This window comes from Sabethes cyaneus, chromosome 2 (genome assembly GCF_943734655.1).
Source record: "Sabethes cyaneus chromosome 2, idSabCyanKW18_F2, whole genome shotgun sequence".
Taxonomy (NCBI): Eukaryota; Metazoa; Arthropoda; class Insecta; order Diptera; family Culicidae; genus Sabethes; species Sabethes cyaneus.
The window spans coordinates 7,132,943-7,156,477 of record NC_071354.1 but is presented as its reverse complement, the minus strand read 5'-3'; the positions used below and the strand labels follow the sequence as shown (position 1 = coordinate 7,156,477).

The 23,535-nt window shown below is 40.4% G+C and overlaps 1 protein-coding gene across 1 annotated transcript in view; it reads right to left on the bottom strand.

The window, feature by feature from the left end:
- LOC128737863 (5'-AMP-activated serine/threonine-protein kinase catalytic subunit alpha) overlaps positions 1–20,321 on the bottom strand; it is a 57,709-nt gene extending 37,388 nt beyond the window's left edge. The window contains exons 1-2 of the mRNA XM_053832597.1: positions 20,288–20,321; positions 729–819 (exon numbers count right to left, since the gene is read on the bottom strand). Coding sequence (XP_053688572.1) covers positions 729–819; positions 20,288–20,321 — 125 coding nt within the window. The remainder of the gene's footprint in view (positions 1–728; positions 820–20,287) is intronic.
- Positions 20,322–23,535: the final 3,214 nt, after the last annotated feature.

The window sequence follows — 23,535 nt, the reverse complement described above, 5'->3', positions numbered from 1 at the left end:
TTGACCATGCGCCTCCATTTCCGAGAAGCAATGTGTTTGCTCTGCAAAACCCTACACTAGCAAGCAGACTGCGAGAAGGCGTTTGGAGGTGTCGTTCACCCTCGGCAATATGCCACTTCCGAATCCATTTATCTTATTTTCGTTAGCTTACACGTAGCTTAAACCGTATACGAAAAATCCGCATTACTGGACATGGGACAGCTGAAAAATTATTACCAACTGTACTATCTTTTACGGGGAACGGAACTACCGTGAAATTCATTCTCTGACATGGCAACTAACGACGCAGTCGTTGTTGGACGCCATCTGTTCCCCCATACTTCATAGCTGGTTCAATAAATCTACTTAAGGAGCTAGCGTCAAAGCAGTCTAAATCGTCCGACAGTCGCAGTGTACGGCGGCAACACGTGACTGGCGCTGAGCGCTGCTGCGGGCGGGCGAGCGGCCGGCGCTGACCGAACGTTGTTCGTAGTTCGTGCAAACTATGCCAGCGGTCCCCAGAACCTGTGGCAATATAATTTTTTAGGACAGTTCGGAAAATTAAGGCCATCCAATGCTCGGAAGGCCACGTGATTCTATAGTACGGTCACGTCCGACATCGTTATGCCATCCAATGTCTCGGGGAAGTACCTAGCGGAAAATTAGACTCATTTTCCCGTGCTTCATTTTGGCGCACCAACTCGGAAGTGCGGAAGCACATACACGCTCGCAGACACTAATGAACTCACCTTCCAATTTCGGTGCTCAACTCGTACAACTGCTTGGCGTCCACGCCGCGTTCTATCTCGACTTCACGATAAGGAAATGGCGGCGGCACATCTGCGAAAGAGAATAGGAAAAAATAGATATTTGTAGTCACCGAAAATTTGTTTTTCCTGCTGCATCGGGGGACGTTGCCAAAAAGTGTGATTCGCGCGAAGAACGCGAAGAAGCGACAAGCGTCACATCAGAGTAAATGTTGCTTAACGGCCGGCCGCTTCCTCTAACGTGTCGTTAAACGCGGCCTAGCCGGCCCGAAACAGAAGACCGACTTAATTAAATAAACTAAATCTGTCGAAATAAACTGTTCATTCTGCTCATCCTTCTCCTCCTCCTCCTTCTGTTATCCATCCTCGTGCTTACAATTAATTTTATTCCGTCAACAGCAGACACTGCACCAGCAGCAGCAGCATCGCCAATGGCAAATCGGACGGAAGGGCAGTGAATTCTCTTGACCGTCAAACGCCGACTGTTGTAAAGAGGGAAGTAAAGTCAAACGGAAAATTGCGAAAAGAGGAAGCACAGCAAAAACGGAATGTGGTGCATGTATGTAGAGTGTCAGGTACCTACTTCCCGTCCGTGATGCGGCACAACTCTCGTCACCAACCAACGGGCAAAACATTTGCAGTGACGGCTGCCAAGAGGATCAAAAAATGCAAAGAGAAAAAAAAGATCGAAATCGATTTCCCCGCAACCAGCCAGTGTCCACCACCCACCAAACACACACACACAGTAGCTAGCTAGACAGACAGTTTGTCCGACGGATTTGTTCGATGCATTCCTGCGGCATTAACTAGGATATTGCACAAGTCTTATCGAATAAACCATGGTTTTTGGGTTATTTATAATATTAAGGAAACTGTTTTCGCCGTGTGTGCCGGGGTTGGGAGGTAATTTATGTGTCTGCTGGGCTTCCTTGGATGCGGTAATCATTTCTCGGGGTCTTTCACCGGATGGTAAATCGGAAATCTGATTTTCCGTTGCTTCGTGCAACCATGATGGTTCTACACACGGCTATTCAATAGTTCAAGGTTCTGTATGTTGGTTTAGGACTATGATAAATGTATAAATTTCACCTCGAAACAGCATAGAGATTGTTTTGTTAACAGTATTTTTTCACAATCAACGGAGAGGACGATAGAAAAAAGGATTGAAACAAAAATGTTGATAGGATCCAAACAGAATGGGACAAGGCGTGAGGGGGAAAGAACGGAAGTTATGTACCGCTCCTTTTTATCCACATGAGAGAATCGCGATTCGAACCAAGCTATAATCGGAGCGGATTATAACCGGATTCGAGCCCAGGCCCTTTGGATCGCAGCTAGTGATGAACCTTTGCACCACAGCGGGCTGGACTGGAGTTCGCGGATCTTCCAGCTTGGACGAAAAGGAGCGTTACACAACTTCTTAAACGTTACCTTAATGACTCTCCCTTACCTTCCAGGATGGGTTCTCATGCTTTTTACAAACTATCCCGGAGACTAATCTGTTAAAAGCAAAACCTTGGGCTATAAACTTCTTTAAGCCTTGACCCTTCTTAATTGACAGATTTCGACATTACACTGGGTACTTTTCAAGAATTCCATAATCTTGGTTCCAAGATCCAAACGGTGTCTAACTGAATTCACCATGAGTTAAATTTAGATCATTCAGATATGCAGTGAAATGTAAACAGAGGCAGTCACTCTGATTACAATTGCGTTTGTTTTATAGATTTAGTACCGTGACTGCTGGTAATTCCGCGCACTTAAGGTGCAGATAATGTTATGATCTGTGTAAAAAATTCAAATGGTGAGTAAGAATAACCATAACTTCACCATCGGATAGGATTTTTAGTTCTTTTTATGAGAAAAATATGACAGTTGGTGTAAAGTTCCAATAAACAAGAAAAAAATGCTTCAGCCGGTTACGTGCCAGTGCACATAATTCCGCGCAATAATTTATGACTAGATTATAATTCCGTTCAGACGCGTACATAATTCCGCGCACTATATTTTTATCGTAATAATCACAGACACAAAGTCTAAAAAAAGCCCATTGGCAAAAGTAGTCTAAAATTGAAACGAGTAAATGTTAGGTCAGGACGCCTGGTAGGAACTGGAACCATAGACAAACAGACTTAGCAACACGGACAAGCATGTACATAACATCTTGGAGCATAATAAGAAAGAGTGCTAATAATAACACATGGCAACAACTAAATAAGAAATGGACTGCATTCATCTACGTCAATAGATTAAAACTGCATAAAAGCCGGAAAATGGCTCAAGCTAAAATGTTTGGACAAATTTACTTGGATAGCCTCTAGGCAGTAGATACACACATTACACGATCGCTACATTTTAAAATTAGCTAAGTGATAATAATTAGGTTGATCACTAAAATTTGCTTCCTTATTTTTGTGTCACACATATTTACAATTGTTGAAAAGGTATTAAACGCGTTAAGCGTAACTCGATAGTTTAGAGTTTTATTCTCGTTTGTGATCCTGAAATTACGCCATTTCTCATTGGTCCAAAACTAAAAAAAACGTGCGCACTTGAATTTTGAGTAGAAAAAGAGTTTGTGAAACCTTTGCAAGTGTTGCTTAAAATTGAAAGCTCTATCCTTTGGTGGAATTCAACTTTTGATTAATCCCCCTAAAAGAATTCAACTTTTGATTAATCCCCCTAAGAACTAAAACAGAGTAACTGAGTTTAACGATTTTTTCAATTTTCGGATTTTTCTATCTTCGCTGAAGAGATAGAAGATTACTGCCTTCAGCAAAATTTCTTATAATAATATGTATGTATGTATGTATGGGGACTACCACCTATCGCAGGAGAATAACTGTTCATAGCAATGGGCTTATCTGACAAAGGGAATTGTACAAGCATAACCATTGGACACGTTCACCAGGTCCTGTATGAAGGGCCAAAAAGGAATCGGTCGGTAACCAACATCGCTGGCACGTACCAAGGGAGTTTAAGAATCTCCTTATTCTTATTCTTATTCTTATTAATACCAACACAGCCACAATAAAGGATTCCTGGAAATAATTTTAATTATTTCTAATCATAGAAATATTTAAAATCATTTTCTTGTCTGTATTAACCTTTGGAAAATATCAGAGATATATTGCAAATGTTTAATCGGCCAGGCCAATTGTGAAGTATTGCCGCAAAGACGATTATAAGAAATAAATCTTGTGTGAATAAGTTATTCATACATAGATGCATTTCAAAATCAACAGGGGAAGAAGAAACGGGGATGTCTCGTACCAACCGTTTCTGATTAACTGTAAATTTGTTTTGTTGGGAGTATCTTTGCTAATAAAGGTTAAGTGATACTCCGGACCCTCGGGGATGAACTTCTGGCATTAACCAAAGTCAGGCTACAATAAGCCAAGGTTAAAGCGCCTTGTTTCGCTCTCTGAAAATAGATGAAAAATACCAACTACCCAATCAAAGATTAATTAAAATTACCAAAATGTATGATACTATGTAATAGTTATAAATTTTAATAAATTTTAATTGAATATAAATATAAATATAAAATCAAATTAAAAAATTAAATAATTCCAATTGATCACAGCAACTGTAGACCCAGAGTCACGCTTAGCAACCAAACAAAGCATCCAAACTAAAAACCGACAAATACAATTCCCGACTTAAAAATGTGCTGTTCTTCGGTTGTTTAAAAAGAAAATCTGCTGAATGAGCCAACTCCCCAGAATAGATCGGTCACCATCCACAGCAATATCAATACTTTGACTAAAGTATAACAGCCGTATCCATCCGACTATAAAATGGTTTTGAGGAAAAACTACTTTAAAAGATGCGGGAACCTCTCACAATTCTCCCAATGCATTGAAAGATAACATAATACGGTTAGAGATCGTTGAGGAAAATTATGAAATAGGTATCTAATCATCTGAATAAAAATTAAATAGTTTGCATGATAAATCTTATCTTCTGTATGTCCAATGATGCGCCTATTCACTCTCCCAGTTGGAACTGAAAAGCTCCTCCAATGGCAATTCCAGATGCAGCAGCGTCTTCTTAACAACACTGTCTTCACGCAGCTTATAGTTATTCCAGTTATTCAAGATTATCCTTTACTCCAACTTTTTTGTATCACGTCTGCTACATTCTCCATTATGTCCCGCCATCACAAGAATTTCAGCTACGGCAGGTGGGTTGAATAGAAATGTTTTTCCACCGCGCCCAAAGTCGCCCAATTGATCAAAACCACTTTAAATCACTTCTCCTAAACCCTACACCACGATCCTGATAGTTATCTACTGTATTAAACACAAAAAAAAACAATTTTTTGCAAAAATGAAACGAGTGAAAAAATTTTAACGTCCGATCAGACCCATGCTTACTGCGATTCTTGCAAGGGTGTTTAAGGATCTCCGTCCAGAAACTAGATCGCATGAGTCAATCGTTAAGTAAGCCCTCCCAATGCAGAATGACCCCAATAGGTGGGGAGAAGGGCCCGCTCATTATCCACAATGTGTTGTTAGCCGGGCCAAGGTTAATCTTAGGAAGTTGACCACTTCACTCTCCCTAAGCACACTGCTTCAAACAAGTACCCTGTTGGACCCTCCCATTCATTGATGTTATTGTTTTTGTGTACTTTAAAAATTTGGTTTGGTTAAGTGCTCTTTTTTAATTACTTCTGTCGTGGCAATTATTGGGTTATAAGTAATATTGTATGCTCTTTTTTATCATATTGTTGTGTTATAATTGAGTATTATTGGATCACAGTTATGGATTAACTTTTGGATTTAGATTTTCTATTTTCGTTTTTTTAATACTTGGAGTGGTTATTTTTTTCAATTTTAGGAAAACCGAAATATTGATATAAGAAAAAACTACGAGAATTCAGTTTACCGACACCGAATATTATGTGCTATCAACTTATTCGATCCGTCCGAAATCGCGCGCAATTAGTTATTAGACACCGATTGACATTTGGTGCTATACGCGAAAGCTGTCCTGAGACAAACGGGTTTATTTTGTCAATTAAATCGAAAACGGTTATAACGCTTCAATATAAGTCCCGATTTGTAAACACGTCATTGTTAGTGTGCCCAAGTTAATTCAAAATGATTTTTAGAAACAACCGCTGCCAGAAAAATGCAACGACTCTATGTAAGCACCAATTATACGAGACCAGTCTAGATATTTAAACATTTTCTAGTAAAGCTAGTATTACGAAAATTAAGATATAAAATATACCTTTTTTAACAATTTAATATAATGGTTATGGTACTCATAAACAGCATAATTCATATCGAAAAATACTATGCTCATTAGAGTGTCCCAAAATAGCACTATGTCAGAAAACCCGGGGGCTCACCCCTCAAATGATAGCTTAGGGTGTCACAACAAAACTTTTATATGACGTCAACATTGGTTGCCGCGATTTAGGGGTCGCACATTTGAGTTTTATGAAAAAATGGCATTTTTCAGGAGTAAATTCAAAAAAATATTTTTAGAAATGTTAAAGTAGGTTAAACAAGGTACCTAACTATTTTGTTCACAATCTTTGGGATCTCATACATTCATAAAAAAGTTATGGTGGCATGTCTGGAGTCATATTTGGTTACAAAAATTTATTAAATTCGGGGAAAATTTAAAATTTTCGAAATTTCATTTAAATAAACGTCAAAACAGGGTATCGAACAGTGTCTTAGAGCAACGTAGCTATACTGTTTAGATGGGAAATTTTATGACGAACAACTTTGCCGAAGAAAGTAAGGACGTATCTTTAAATCTCGCTGAGATATTTACCGTTTTCTGAACGCGGAACAAAACACATTTCTGTAATTTTCAAATTTTGGCAGTTTCATGTGAGAGATGTAAATGAAAAAACTTGAACTATTTACTCTAAACGTCACTCACGTTTTTGATAAGAGGAAACGTGTACCTTCCATAGAATTTAGTACCATTTAGGCTCAAGAATTACTTTTAAAAAGGGCGTATTTATTTTAATAGGTACTATGGTTGAGAAATTGTATATCCTGAAAGTAGGTTTGCTCCAAAATGAAGCCAAAGCGTTAGTTTTTGAAAATTGAGTTTTCAACATGAAAAAATAAACACTGAAAAAAAATTCACTATGTTCTAAAGTCAGGAAAAAATGTAAAATAAAATATACAGGAAATGGTAACTTCGATTTTTTTTTTGGAAAAATAGTGGTGATTTGAAGTATTTTGAGACTTTTTTTGAAATGGTACAACATTTATCAAAGGATTTTGTAGAATAACGACTTTTATGAATATTTTGTAACCTAAGATTATTATTATATTTCTTATTATTATTCTTATATTTCTCGTTATACATATATGTAATTTGAATTTGAAGAATGACTTCATATGTGCTTGACAACACGTGTTCAAAATAATAATTAGCTTCTAAATGCAGCCGTATTTGTGATATTTGAAAAAAAAGTTTAATATATTTTATTTTTTTATTTTAAATATGCCCCTTTCATATTTTATCCGTGTTATATTACCATGTTAGCAACTAGAATAAATAATACCTTTCAATTTGTCTGAATACACCTTGCTGATTCTACCATCTACTGATATTAAAAAAGGGTTAAAAAAATTTCAGTGTTTATTTTTTCAGGTTTAAAAATCAATTTTCTAAAACTCACGCTTAAGCATAGTTTTGAAGCAATCCTAGTTTCGGGAAATACGATTTTTCAAATATAGTAGCTATTAAAATAAATACGCCCTTTTTAAAGTGATTCTTGAGCCTAAATGGTGCTAAACTCTCCGGAAGATGCATATTTCTTCCTATCAAACACGTAGGTAACGTTTAGAATAAATACTTCAAGTTTTATCATTTACCTTTATCACGTGGAACTACTAAAATTTGAAAATTGCGAAAATATGTTTGGTCCCGCCTTCAGAAAAACGTGAATACGTCAGCGAGATTTAAAGATACGTCCTTACTTTCTTTGGCAAAGTTGTTCGTCATAAAATTTCCCATCTATACAGTATAGCTACGTTGCTCTAAGACACTGTTCGATACCCTGTTTTGACGTTTATTTAAATGAAATTTCGAAAATTTTAAATTTTTCCCGAATTTAATAAATTTTTGTAACCAAATATGACTCCAGACATGCCACCATAACTTTTTTATGAATGTATCAGATCCCAATGATTGTGAAAAAAATAGTTAAGTACCTTTTTTCACCTACTTTAACATCTCTGAAAATATTTTTTTGAATTTACTCCTGAAAAATGCCATTTTTTCATAAAACTCAAATGTGCGACCCCTAAATCGCGGCAACCAATGTTGACGTCATATAAAAGTTTTGTTGTGACACCCTAAGCTATCATTTGAGAGGTGAGCCCCCGGGTTTTCTGACATAGTGCTATTTTGGGACACTCTAATGCTCATGCAAGATATACGGTGGCTCAAAAACCACGTAACAACTTAAATTCATTATACCTGAAAATAAAAATCAGGCACAACGAAACGAACCAATATAGTCCCTAAGTTGATAAGCATTTCCTCTTACCAACACTAATATGCAGAGATATAGCGCCCTACACGCATAGCAAAATCTATACCTATAAAGAAGGATTTCTGTCTGTCTGTCTGTATGTTCCTTATAGAATCGAAAACTACTGAACCAATCGGCATGTAAATATGCATGTAGAGGTTTTTTGGGGCCAGGAAAGGTTTTAGTGATGGTTAGAAACCCCTCCCCCCACTAAGAGGGGGGGTTCCCATACAAATGAAACACAAATTTCTGCATAACTCGACAACTAATCAAGCAAATACAACAAAATTTGGCATGTGGGTGTTTCCGGTGACAAGAATTTATTCTATGGTAAATTGAGAACCCTCCCCTCTTTATAAGGGGAATTATAACTCCTCTCCTCTTTAAAAGGGGGGGCTTCCATACAAATTTCCTCATAACTCAAGAACTAATCAAGCAATTGGAACCAAATTTGGCACGTGAAGGTTTTCGAGGGCAAGAATATTTTCTATAGTAAATTAGGACCCCTCCCCACTTTAAGAGGGGGGGGCTCCTGTACCAAAGAAACTCGAGAACTAATCAAGCAAATGGAACCAAATTTGACACGTGGGTGTTTTTAGAGACTAACATTTTTTCTATGATGAACTGGGACCCGTCCTCTCTTTAGGAGGGGGGGCTCCTATACAAATGAAATACAAATTTCCTCATAACTCGAGAGCTAATCAAGCAAATGAAACCAAATTTGGCATGTGAAAGTTTTCGAGGGCAAGGACCCCTCCCAACTTTAAGAGGGGGGGCTCCTATACAAACGAAATACAAATTTCCTCATAACTCTAGAACTAATCAAGCAAATGGAACCAAATTTATCATGTGGGTGTTTTTGTAGGCAAGAATATTTTCTATGGTATATTTTCTATGGATTTCCCCACTTTAAGAGGGGGTGGGCTCCTATACAAATGAAAAACAAATTTCCTCATAACTCGAGAACTAATCAACCAAATGGAATCAAATTTGACATGTAAGTGGTTTTGGACGCAAGATTTTTTTCTATGGTGAATTGAGACCCCTCTCTTCTTTAGAAAGCGAGTTATGGCCCATCTCCCCTTTAAGAGGGTGGGCTTCCATACAAATGAAATGCAAATTTCCTCTTATCTCGAGAACTTATCAATCAAATGGAACCAAATTTGGCATGTGGGAGTTTTAGATGGCAGAAATTTTTTCTATGGTGAATTACGACCCCTTCCCCTTTTAAGAGGGGAGCTCCCATACAAATGAAAATCAAATTTCCTTATAACTTGAGAACTAATCAAGCAAATGGAACCAAATTTGGCATGTGGGAGATTTTCGAGTCTTGAATTCATTTTACGATAGTTAGAGACCTCTCACCCCTGTGGTAGGGGGATATGGACTCTCATACAAATAAAACAGAAATTTTTGCGAAACTCAAAAACTAATCGAACTCGAGAAATTCGAGACTCTTCCATAAAACATTAGTCAATACAAGACCACAAAAACTATCTATAGTAACACTAGATCATTCAGGACGAGACGGTCGCGAGTGTTGCCGGTGACCCGCCGTCGGAAGCGCCGCCCACTGGGGGGCTTGCAAAATTCGAGATTGTGACAAAGATCATCCGAGATTCATGATTTATGTACAACACAGGTTAATTTGTGGCAATACGAAGTTTGTCGGGTCAGCTAGTTTCTTATAATAATATGCACTAAAACTTCGCAAAACACATCAATGTGTTATATTGAAACTGAAGAAAAATGAGTTTTTTATTTCCCTGGTAGGGGGATTAATCAAAATTTGAATTCCATCCGTTTTTCCTGCTATCCGTTTTTCCTCGATGTGATTCTGCTACATCCGCGCGGAATTATAAACAACACTAATTTATCTGCTCTTAATTCCGCTCACAACAAATCTTTAAACAAAACAAACAGAAAAACGAGTTCATAACTATTTCCATAAAACAGTTAAATGTACATCTAAGTACCCGTGTAGCGCAAATTCATCATAAAAAATACTTTTTGGAGCGAAAAAAAACCTTCCGATAATTTAGACCGCCGCTTAGAACAATTGTTAAGAAAATATTCGGAAATCACGTTTTGGTCAGCGTGCAATGAAATAGCCTTTGGTTTGGCCAGACTAACGAAACAAAAGTTGTCAGTTTTTAACAAAAACAATAAAGGAACATGGTATACCATGATAGTATACTTATTAATGATGTTTTAGTGAAATTTACTGTTGAAAAATTGATTTTTAGGATGAGTGCGCGGAATAATGTGCTGCGCGGAATTACCCGCAGGCACGGTACGTGTTTTCGAAACTTTTCGTTGTTAGTTGTTATCACTACCGATATTGAATTGCCATAGAGAATTAGTCTGTTGTGTTAAGCGGTATAAATCGAGTTTTTGCCAAAAATTCATTTCAATTAATCATCCTCGATAAGGGCTGTGGTGATCCATCTAATGGCTTTTGTTCTTATAAGCCCGTTCTCGGGCAGGCGCAACTGCCGGCTTTGTCCCGACAATGACTGCTGTACAGTGCGATGTGTACTCACACCAGATAACTGCTGATTTCGGAGGATGTGAACAAATTTATCATTCGAAATGTAGTGATTTGTCTGCTCCAGCCGTTTCCGCTTTGAAATTAAGTGTAGCACTGAAATACTTTTGCTTTGAGTGCAGACAGATAGACCGACAGACTAGCCTGAACGACATCCTGCTAAAATGCACTGATTACTTTATGAAAGTTGACAAACTGGAAGCTTCTGTGAAGGCCAGTGAATCGAAATTTAATCTGGTTCTGCTTTAAACTGCTCTTCGTTTGAAGATCGTCTGCATTCAATTGTGCAAAAGTACATCGTAAAAAATAGTGCTTCGGCAATGTCCTATGCTGATGTAGCTGGAAAGATTTGCGATCCAACAGTTCAAAACGCATCAAGAGTTCCTGTCCTTTTAGTCGTCATCGATTCTGTCTATTTCAAAAACAGTTTTTTTTTGTTTGAAACAAAAATTCTGTTCAGGAAAATATATTTGAAGTGTTCAGATTCGCAAGAAGAATGCAGTATTTACAATTTTAGGAACTAGACTCTGCTTTTGGGCCCAAAAACTGCTTCCAAAATTGGGTTCTCCGACGAAAAGTTGATGACTGCTAATTTCCCGTTAAGCCAAAGCAAACCCAATCGGTTGAAGTCACTAAACAAGACGTGCGTAGTAAATTTAATCCAGTTTCCTACGCGGTTAAGAATGTGCGTTATCGTGATAATGGTGATGTCGTTGTTCGAAGCGATTCCAATGAACTTGCAAACGAAATGGTGCGTGTGGCTCGAAAGTCACTCTCTGATTTGTTGGCAATATCGAGCTTAATGCAATGCAGTGACTTTGCTGCTGCTGCTTTTTTTAATGCTTTTTTTAATGCAATGCAGTGACTTTCGATTCATTAATGAAGTCACGGTCTGTCTATATCGAATGGGAACGATGCCAGGTCTACGAAGTCGTGGACGCAATGTTCTGCTTCAAGTGCTCGCAATTCGGCCATAAATCATCTTCCTGTCAAAACACTTTTTGTTGCCCCAAGTGCTCCGGAGAGCATAACATTTGCGATTGTCCGTCACAGATTAATGTTTACAAAACCTAGCAACTAGTGCATAACCAGTTGACACCACGACTCAGGACGCATTGCCTACAGCTGCAATGGAGTCCCTGAGCCACCCGACCTAGCCGCGCATCCTGATAGTTCCTGTCAACATAATTGCCCGGATCCTCGTGATTGTTTCAGCCTACAAAGTCGTCCTGGCTCTTTGGTCGTGGTTGGTGGCGGGTACTTCCGTAAACCATTTTTCAGACAAGTATGCGAGTTCCAGCATCGTCCATCCGCCTGATTCCTTCTTACGTTACAGCTGCAGATCCCCCTCTGATTGCTGCTTTCATGTACAACCAGAACGCATTGCTTACAATACTAAGGCAGTCCCTGAGTCACCCGACCAAGTCGAGTATCCTGATAGTTTCTGCCTCCATATTCGTCGAGCTCTAGACAGTTCCATCCAACAAAGTCGTCCAGGTCCTTCGGTCGTGGTTGGCAACGGGATCTCCCGACAGCCACTCTTAGGCAAGTATAGTGCCGTTGTGAACGTTGCCTCGCCTGATCCATTGATCACTTCCAGCCAAACTCAACCTCTACTAACTTCTGAACAGTCATCACCTCAAGATCATTTGAGAGACATTGATGTTGGCATCATAATAGTCGATAGTCGGGTTCCTTTTCCCGCTTCCAGTTCGGGATTTCAACGTGAAAAGAGTACCATTTCGGAATTTGCTACACACACCAAGGACGCTATGCCAGTTCCGGTGAGTACTCTCAGCATCTACTACCAAAACACAAGAGGGCTCCGTACGAAAGTCGACAAATTTTATCTGACTGTATTGGATACGAACTACGATGAAGTCGCCTTTGACCGTGTGGACCATGATTTGCTGTTAGCCAAAGTAAACCACATGGGTGCGGTCTCTACCTTTGTGGACTGGCTAAGGTCATATCTAGTTAACCTGCTAAGAAACGCACATTCAAATCCATTTTGTAATCGATCTGGTGTCCCACAAGGGAGCAATCTGGGACCTTTGCTCTTTTCACTATTCTTCAATGATGTATACGCAGTATTACCTAGAGGATGCAGACGATTTGAAACTCTTCCTCAGTGTTAAGTCCATTAAAGATTGTCGCGAGCTCCAGCGATTTGTCAATACCTTCGTCGACTGCTGCGCAAAACAAACGAGTTCATCACCAGTGTGCGTAAATGCTCGATCATCTCTTTCAGCCTCAAAAAGAGTCCGATTATACGGAACTACAACATCGATGGCGAGTCATTGGATAGAGTCTCCGTTATCAAAAACCTCGGTGTATACCGTGACGAACAGCTCTCGTTCCGTGATCCATATTACCTGCGCGCTCTTTTCTACTCTCTAGATTATTCTAGATTATTCAAGATTGTAAGCCGTTCAGCACAAATTTATTCGATACGCGCCTTTTAACACATGGCAGATTAAATTTGCACATTTAATCTGCCTCCGTACCAAGACCGCTGTCATTTGTTGACTATGGACACATTGAAGAGAAGACGAAAAATTGAAAATTCGTAGGGAAGATATTAGCGAATTTGATTGCCCCGAACCTTATAGATTTCACGTCTACCTATATACGTTGGACATAAAGCACAGATTAACGGGATCTATACTAATCTGAAAGCAGCGTTCGATCGTACAGACCATAAAACAGTGCTGCAGACAATTTCGCAACTCGGTGCATCTCGGAATTTCCCAAAATGGCTCAGTTCCTATCTGTGCGGCAAAGTTATACGTATGCATTTTGACTGCTGTTTTTCTTTCCAGTTTACCAACTGCTTGGGTGTTCCTCAAGGTAGCAACATGGGACCTCTTATGAATGTGTTGATTTTCAACGACATTGCTTCGTTTCTTGGAGTTGGATGCAAACCCAAGTAACAATTTAGGTTTTATTACACTCTTATGATGGCATTTAAGGTCAAAATTGGCCTTTAAAACTACTATAAGAGTACAATAAAACTCACATTGTTGCTTGGGAATTGATGTATGCTAACGATCTTAATTTTGATTCGGTGATTCGTTCTATAGATGACTGTATCCGGCTACAGAGGGTTTTGGATTTGTTTATCGGTTGGTGCAGGAAAAACTGGCTTAGCATCTCGAAATTTCAAGTAATGACTTTCCACCAGTCGATCAAGTTACCGACTTTGGGGTACTGCTTGGCGCTAAACTCGCCTTCAGCTTGCATCACACCACGGCAATAGGCCTTATAAAGAAAAGAGTTTACTTTACTTCTCCCATAAGATTTACAGGGGAAGAAGCAAAGCAAACTGTTTTATTCATACGGCCTAATATCGAAAGATTCTCTGCTGCTCGTGATTTCAATGATTGTCACTGTCTAAAGGAGTTATATTGTTCCTCAGTACATCTAATTAAAAAAATGCTTGCTTGGCATAGTATTTTGGCATGAAATCTGCGCATCAAACTGGTTCAAAAACGTTTTAAATATGAGGTACGCGTTGAGGGATTTAGCTTGGCAAGATCCAGCAAATCTACCGCTTGAGGTTTCTGAATTGTCATTAATGTGTCCTTATACTTTTGCAATCTCACTCGTGGACCACAATGGACTTTTCAGATGACTGTGTAGATTATTTCTCTTTCTCCGATTCTTTCTTTCTTCTTTCTACAGTTTTCTCATATTCTTGAAAGAAACATAATGCTTGTTAATTCTGCTGAGAAACTGTCAAAGCAATTAACGATTTGAGTTTTATTGTACTCTTATTGCGGTTTTCTCACTTGCGTGTAGTTGAAATCCATGCAAAAACTTTTTACTTTTTACAAGCTTATTGCGGTTTTCCTGACCAGTTTTAGTCACCAAAATTATATTCAGTATGCAACAAAGTTAAATTTGTTGTTCGGGTAGCGCAATCAGCGAAAAGCTTTATTTATGGGGCTAATGTGTGAGAAGAAGGGGTCAAGGGGGTTAGGCTAGTGCCAATACGACATTTGGGATTTTGTCATTAAGGGATAAGGACGTACTTTTGCTATGAATTTATGCAGTTTATGTATTACAGAAGAAGCTGCATTTATTCTAGATGGAACCTTCTCACCTTGAATACTTTGACTAGAATAAGGTACAGTAGATTGGTGAAGCTTCGTAACTCCCTGAATCATGTTTGAAGTATTTTTTTTTTTAAATAATCTCAAAGAGGTAGTCTTGGTTCTTGGCAGCTATAAAAACTATTTCTACCGATTAGATGAACTTCAGAGAAATTGTGTTAGCAATTTGTACCTACAAATTAAAAACAAACCCTTAAAATGGATTTGTTTCGTCGATATTTTTTAATTACCTCGCATTATCCAACGCTTGGCCCCGCCAATCATGCGAACATTGGAAACCGAATTCATGGCCCCGCGGCAGGCCGGAAGGTCGCGCCAGACTAATCCCATTCAATTAGCCGTTTTGGCATTGCTTCCGAAAAGCAAATAAACTTTGCCAATGCAAAATAATTAACCCATCCATCGCATCGGTTTGACCGGGAAATGCAGTAAACAAGTCACCCGTTCACTGGTACTAGGTATAGAATAGGCCATTTAGAGACAGCCGAACACGCAAAATGATCTGATGGCGCATTTCGAAACGGTCCGGTGACGAATTGACATAGCTGTCAACGGTTGAAAGCCGAGGGGGAGATCGAATTCTCCAGCAAGTCCGGGGAGCGGTGGACCGGACACGGATATCGTTCGGTATTCGGCTTATTGGCCTGACCGACCGCACATAAAAAAGACACATTTTTTAACGACAGTTAGTATCCGTTTCTGCGATCCAAGCTGGCGGCGGCGACGGCGACCGACCGACGCTGAGAATGATAGGAACATACATTTTTCGCTTAATAAACAGCGCCAAAAAGCGCTGTCATTCTGTGCGAATCACGCGGGCTGCCCTGCCTGGACATGATGGCAAACGAGGGTGGAATGTTGGTGCTAAAAATAAGTTCGACTTTTTTTCGGCTTCTTATACTTCAACCAATCGAGTGTGAGAAGTTTGGTTTACTTAAACCGTCAGTCTTTTGGACGGACGCTGATTAACTGATTAATAACATTGCTAAGCAACCGCCCAGGTTGCTGCTGGGCGGAATGCATCTTCGGTCATTATTTTAACTGCCATGACCGCCAGGAGAATGGCAATTAATCGTTCCACCCCAGTTCAAAACATTTTTTTCGGGAACACTTTAAAATCTGCATCGGCTGCTGTGATAGCGGATTTTAATTCGCACGGTCTAAGTAAGGATCAGTGAGTAGAATGCTTCAGTAGAAAAATGCAAGGTCAACTACTGGCCTTAGTTTCGACAGGCAGACGGACGAAGGTTAGCATCGCACACCACCGGTGTGGGGCACGGCGTGTTGTTCTCGACAGCATTCGGAGGTAGTTAGCCCTTCTACACCTCATCCATTAGAGTCACCCAAGCGATAGTGATACTGCCGAGACTACCGACTCGCTTGGTGGAAAACAAATCTAAGAATACTAAATTTGTTTCCCCATCTGCTATTCCACCGCGCACCGCTAATTTGCTGTTCCGTCCGTTGGTCGGAATAGATGACTACTAAGAAGAAACAAATCGATGAACCTATGGGAAGAAAAAGTGTTGTGTTCGAGCGGAGCTGGTGTTCGGGAGCTGGCAGGCAGGAAGCAGGGAAACCGACACCGACCGTGCTGAATTGCAGAAGGAAGAAGCCGCCAGTGCCAGTGGTCGCTAAAAATAACAATCCGAGTGGGGGAGAATTTCACTGCTGAATGCGAACCAACAAACAGGAGAGCAAACCGAATAGAAGAAGAAGAAGCACGATAGACAATTTGTTTATAAGTGAAAAAAATGACGCCCTCCCACCCGTCACCGTTCGTTTCCGTTTCGAGCGTTCCTCTGCGGCACTAAACGCAGCGCAAGGGGGAGGATATCTGTCGTTTTTGTTGATGTTTTCATGTGCGAATACTGAATGGGCCAGGCGTTCCCCCGGATGGCACCATGAATGACTGCATCGATTGTCGGAGTTTTGCAGTGAACCGAATAGATTCCTGGAAAATTTCCCTACCATTTGCGTGCTACGTGATTGTTGATAATGAGCATTCGATTGCGAACTAAATATGGTGCAGGTGGGCATTCATCAAGCTTTAAGTCAGCAACAGCTACCTCTACTTAGTACAACATCGGACACAGCCAATTTTCAACAGTTATGCAGTCAAAAGGCTGATAGACAGCAACCTAGAGATTAAATCAGTCGATCGATTTTTTTAAAAATCGGCTCAGAGGTGTAGGATAGCAATACGAATCAACTGGCATTTGCCGTTTAAATGGCCTATTTTATTTTTTAATAACGGTATTTTGAACACCGTGGCTTGAGCACATAGACAAACTTTGTATAACGTCTGGATGACTGGGAAGCCGCTGACTTCGACACACGCATGGGTAAAGCTGCTTCTCGCTTCTCTCCTGAGATGGATGACATGTTCTGAACTGCTCGCACATCTTCTAGAACTAGAAGAGTTCCACAGGGAACACGACTTGTCCTAATTTTGATTCAATTGACTATGGCGGCGCAGTTAAGCAGAAATCGAGAAAGTAATGTATGGTAAATTTGTAGTAGTAGGTAGGATGGATCTATCTATCTATCTTCAAAATACATAAAAGTGAACGTAGACATACATATTGCCTGTTCCACCATAACTCCAAAATGCCTGGACCGTTCTCCATTAAATTTGGCAAACAAGTTCCATAACATAAGGGATTCAGCACTGGGGGTTGACAAAAGAGAGGGTGATCTCTAATAAGTGGAGCATTTGCGCTTGCATTTGGACCTAGAGTAGTTGTCCAAGTAGCCGGGAGACAATGGTAGGGATGGTCTGAAACTAGAGGGGGGAGCACTGAGCGGGAGGTCAAGATAAGAAAAATAGGCTTAGTTTCTCTTTCATTCTAGGGTTTTTCGGAGGGACACAAAAGCATATGTTGCTGCTGGACAAGAGGAGTGGGGAGGAGCTGAGTGCTCGATCTATATGTATGTTCCGTCATAACTCCGGAACGCCCGGACCGTTCTCAATCAAACTTGTGATTGACAAAAAGGTTGTAGCCATGTCAAGAGGGGGCTGAAGTTACAATTAAAAAAACAGGGTTTGTTTCTCTTTCATTCTAGGGATTTCCGGAGAGAATACAAATGTTTAAGTGGCTGTTGGACAAAATAAAGAGCTGACAAATGGGAAAGGGGCGTCCAAAAACGGAAAAAAGCATTGTTTCTTACACTATGAAAAATTCCGAAACGAAAACAATTGGCTAGAGAACAAAAATTCGAGCCAAAAATGCTGATACCTGATATCAAAGCATTCTAAATATATAAAAGTGAATGTATGATTGCATATAATTATATTTGTTTGCACCGCCATAACTTCACCATAACTTCAGGGCCTGACCGATTCTTCATAGCTGGACATAAGGAAATTAGCACAGAGAGTTGACAAACGCAGGATGGTTCCTAACGAGAGGGGAGGAAGTCCAAGGAAAAGGGAATTAACAGGGGACGCATTATGTAAATTTCCGTTATGATAACAGATGTTCAAGTGACCACGAGGCAAAGGGGGTCCGAGTAAGCCATTCAGTATCTGGCCTCTGGTATCGGCCATTCAGCTAGTCTACAATATTTCTGAATAAAGCTTTGCTTATCTTGTGTATTTTCAGTACTATAGTACTGTATATATACAGCTGCTGCTCTGTTAGTAACCAAGTGAATGCCCACTTGGCTACCATTGGAGTAGCTGCAAGACAGTAAAACCAAAGATTACTGGTAGGTTGATTTGCCCCAATACAATGAGTTTATGGTGAAATTATTCGTCATCGATTCTGCAAATTTCAAAAGCAGTTTATTTGTTTGAAATAAAAATTTTGTTCATGAAAATATATTCGCTGTGTTCAGATTGATGAGAAAAATGCAGTGAATACTTTTCTATACGCAGAATCCTGCTTTTGGACCTAAAAACTGCTGTAGAAATTGGGTTCTCCGACGAAAAGGTTATGGCTGATAGTTTCCCGTGAAGTCTATTAATAAAACTGCGATTTGCTAAAACTCCAATAAATCTTCGATTGGCCCAGCTAATCAGTGGATGTTTTGGTTATCGAAAGTAAAGCAAGGTATACGTTATTTTAATGACCAAGAGAACATTTTCGTCATACTTTAATACTAATCTCATAGTTAGTCGGCGCCCAGTTAGCTTCGAGGTACGATGCTGGTCTAACAAGTTAAATCGTAATAAATAAAGTACCTAGAAATTGTAACAAAGGATTGCCCATGGGTGTCCCTTTGGTTTGTTTGTAGAAAGTCCGACTAACTCGTTTGACTGTGCTTCTGCTAGGTTAAGTGATCAGTAATCTGGCATTTCTGAAGGCATCTGTGCGTCTTAGTTCTCTTTGTCTATTGTAAAGACAATACTTCCATTGTCCGTCTTAGTACGGTATAGTGCAAAATCTAAACAATCTGGAACTCAAAGTTATTTTTCTAACGGTTGTTTATCTTATGGCAACGATGACCATTGTTCTGAATTTGTTTATTAAGGAGCTGCAACTCAGAAGTTTATGATTGTTTCCATACAGATTGTATGATCATGTGATCACCACAACAAAAACTATATCAACTAACTAGTTGTTCTTAATTCCTCCACCCAGTGCAGTAAGTGAAAACGCACTGTCCGTTTCAAGGTGATTTTTGACGCCTTATGCCAACACATAAACATACTCCAGTTAACCTAACGTCTGGTAAGCAATTATTTTGCTTCAATGACAGCTGGAGTTTGCGTCGGAACGCTCGTGCGCGAAAAGTAGGCCAAATCAGTGAAAATAAAACTCACCAACTCAATTAGCCACGTGTCTATCCACGCTAACAGACATGATCATCTGCGAAAAAAAAATTCGCTGGAATTCGAACACGTCTCGCTCGGGTCGTGGTGCACATCCTCTGCCAAACTCTGACACCTTAAACCGGTTGAAACGGTGGTGTTTACCAAGGGAAACAGACTGCCCAGTCGAGTACTCGATTTCAATTACCAATTAATATAATGTCCGTTTGGTTTCTGTTCGCAGCCATCATAAATATAAATTCCACGGTGATGAGTGCGAAACGGTGTACCTACCAACATTTTTTACCGGATTTTTGTTTATTTGATCATTTTTCACTGTCCAATCAGGGTGGGTTTTTAAGTCGAACCTCTCAAAACTGCGCAAAGCAGCTTAGCAGCCGCCGGCTGGCGCGTTTGATGTGCGGTTGGATTATTTCGCATAGAGACCCGTCTGCTCTCTGTCGCCTTGGACAGCCGCAGCGTCACGACCGTTCCGTACCGAGCTCAATTACCATCACGGTTACCGTTACCGAACACACAGTTTGTTGGAGAGAAGTCAAAAATGTAGATTTAACCTAAAATATTTGTCCTTTTCGCTATACTTACCGCCGAGGGGATCCGTTTCGTCCACGTGAATCATGTTGACGACGGCGATTATTAAGTAGGTTGACGGCTACTACGGTGACGTGGCCCAAAAGCAAATGCAAGAGGCAAGGCCAGACAGATATCTCCTACTCCGGTAGATCGGCAGGCAGGCAGGCAGGCTGGCAGACAGCAGCAGTAACAACACTGGACACACTGCGCGGCACGCACTGTCAAACGTCACTTCGAGATGGGATCCTTTTCTGGCTTGCTAGGGTTTGTTTTGTTTTTGTTTTTTCGAACTTGAAGTGCAAAGTTTTTTACTGCGAAATTTAATGTAAATTAAGCTATGTTTGTTTTTGATCCGTTCTGATGGGTTTTGTGAAGATTGAAAATGCACCAATTTCGTCTACTAATTTTCCCCTTAAATCTTTATTAGGAGTTTCAAGTAAAAATGCCATACAAAATGGTAAATTTTTCACCTTCTTAAAAAGGGTATTTCAATTTGTTTGAAACTCTGAATGAAATCAAAAGTTATGCTTCGCAAGAAAAGTAAAATGTAAGTCAATGAAATCAAGTTTTTTAACATTCAATTTTGCTAGTGAAAATTTAAACAATTCCACAATTTTAACTTCGCTAGGAACTCTATACTCCGCTTAAGCCAGGACTCAAAAGTACAAAAACTTAATTTGGAAGTCTATGTTAGATGAACGATTTCTACTGAATAATCGAAGGCATTGATTGATCGTTCGAAAAGTGAAAGCAATCGGGACTATCTGGCCTTGGATTGCATTATCTCATGGCCTGCTGCTGATTCGACTGACATCACTTCCGGCTGCTCGGAAACTAAATAAGTAGCTGTTTAACTTTCGCCGTCAAGGTTGACCTCGAAAGTAGTGGTTAAAAACTTACCGGAAATTTTGTTCAATACAAAGAAATTGAAGGGTGTCATATTTGAAAAAAATTAAAGGAAGTTAGGATATTTGTTTTTTTTACAGAAATTGGTTGGGATTGCCAAAACTTGTTTTAAAAAAAATGGAAAAAGGAATGCAGTTTTGACAAAGTCAAGTTGCCAAATTGAACGTGAATGGAAAATATTGAAATATATTACATGGAAGTTGGCTAAGAGTCAACGTCAGTCAAACACTACCAACTACAGGATTGGTTCGGTTTATTTTGGTCTCCTAAATTGCTTGCAAGCTTTTCTTTTTTAAATTGAATACTCATTATGAAACGACGGACGGAAATCGACATTTCGTCAGTCACCTGTGCAGTCGGTCCCGCCGGACGACGAATGCTCTAGATCAAAGTCATTCGCTGCTCCACATTCCGATAAATCAAACACAGTTACGTTCTGTGGGCCAAAGAAAGGAGATATCCCCTCCGCATACATATGCATAACATTTATTTTTGGAAAGCAAAACAACAGAATGCCACACCGTGGCGTGGTCTGTGTCGTCGCCATGTAGAATATGATTGAATTTTTGCACATTAACCAAACCAGTAGTCAGGTCGCAAAATGTACGCCAAACAGATCCCTCGCCCCGCACGGGGGGCCAGCTGCTCCGAACCCACCGGTCCTGTCAGCTCATTTTCAAACAACGAAAATTCCTTTCACCACTCAGTCGCTTCGGTTGCTCGATTTGGAATAGAAACAGAAGTGATGTAACCTAATGGCGACGGACGGTAAGCTTCCTAGGATGGATCGCAGCCAGCCGTGGATCCAATCGACGATCATTTCTCATTTCTAGGGCAACCGGGCCTACGCCGGGCAGTAATAAAAACACAAAAAAAAATCTTCGCTAAGTTTGTGATTTTCCAACAAACCGCCGTTTTCATTGTCCCCTTCATTTGTGTAGATTTCTACGCTTTCCCGTTAAACCAGTGAAAACTGCTCACGCAGAATCCACCTCTCTACATCATCAGCAGCAGAGCAGAAGTTTGTTTGAGTCCGTGACGGAATGATGGGAAAATAAGCGTTTGCGAAATTGGTGAATTCCTCCACAACTAACGCTCTTGATGCGATCGTCGGTGTGCGTGTGCACGTGTTGCTGCGTATTAACGCGCACACTCTTCACATGCGTTTCCCCTCGATCGCAGCACTCGGCTGACAGTTTGTCACCGGCTGCTGAGCATTTTTCATCACACACAAAAAAACCTGATAACTGATATCTTGACAACACACGTTTGCACTTAACCAAATCCGGTTCAATAACTCGCAATGTTGCCCGCACAAGTAAAAAAACTGTTTTTTCTGATTCCCTCCAACCGACGGTGGAGCAAATATTCTGTTTTCCAAATTAAAAAGCGAGATGCAGAAAATTTTCACTATAATTCCTCTCGTTCTCGTCGATTGCTTTGATCACAGAACACTTCTTCTACGTTTTATTCCACCGTCCGAAATCCGCGGTCATCTTATTTTTCACGCGCGCGCTAGCTAGTTCTCGCTGGTCGTACGTCCGCCAGGCAACAATATCGAATGATCACTGGCGAACAAATCTGGCCACCACCGATCTAAGATTCGCTGCGCGAAAATTTCCCCCAAGCGACAAGAGCAGCCAGAAAATCCTTCACTTTCATTCACTCACGCCGTTACGGCGGTTCGGGTGGATCTCACATTCTCAGCGGAAGCTGAGTGCTGCGTGATTCAGCCGCCTCAGGAATGCCGATAGCTAACGGAGTTTTCTCACTGGGCGGTATTCATTCATGGTTACTGTGGTGATTAATCACCACGCGCCTCCATGAAAGCGAAAACGCAGTGCTCGCCTCGAAAAAATTCCATTCAAACACAATTTACCTGTAGTTTGATTTCACATCAAACGCACAAAAATCATCAATAAATTTCTTTTCATCGGAAATCACTGATCAAACTGATTTTTTTTATAATACGCAACGCACAACCGACCCGTAAACAAACGTCTTCTCAGCGGAACGGTCTTTGTTGTAACTGCGGTCCCAGCGATGCGATGATGATGGGGTGGAAAAATATTTTCCAAATTAACGCACATTCGCACCAACGCACCAGGCACCACCTCGCCCACTCGCTCTCGTTCGTCGACGTCGCCGTTTTTCATCATCTACGTGAGGTATGTACAAGCGTGTAGGTACCTAACCTACCTACAAAGCAACGAATTACATCGTAGCAGGCAGGCACTGACTGCCTGCTCTGTCAAGGTCAGGGCGGCGCGGCACTCGTTTTCCGGCTGATCTCACTCGCGCAAGGTATGACGTTGGAGCTGGTTCGCGTTGTTTATTTACCTAACCCGGGGCGA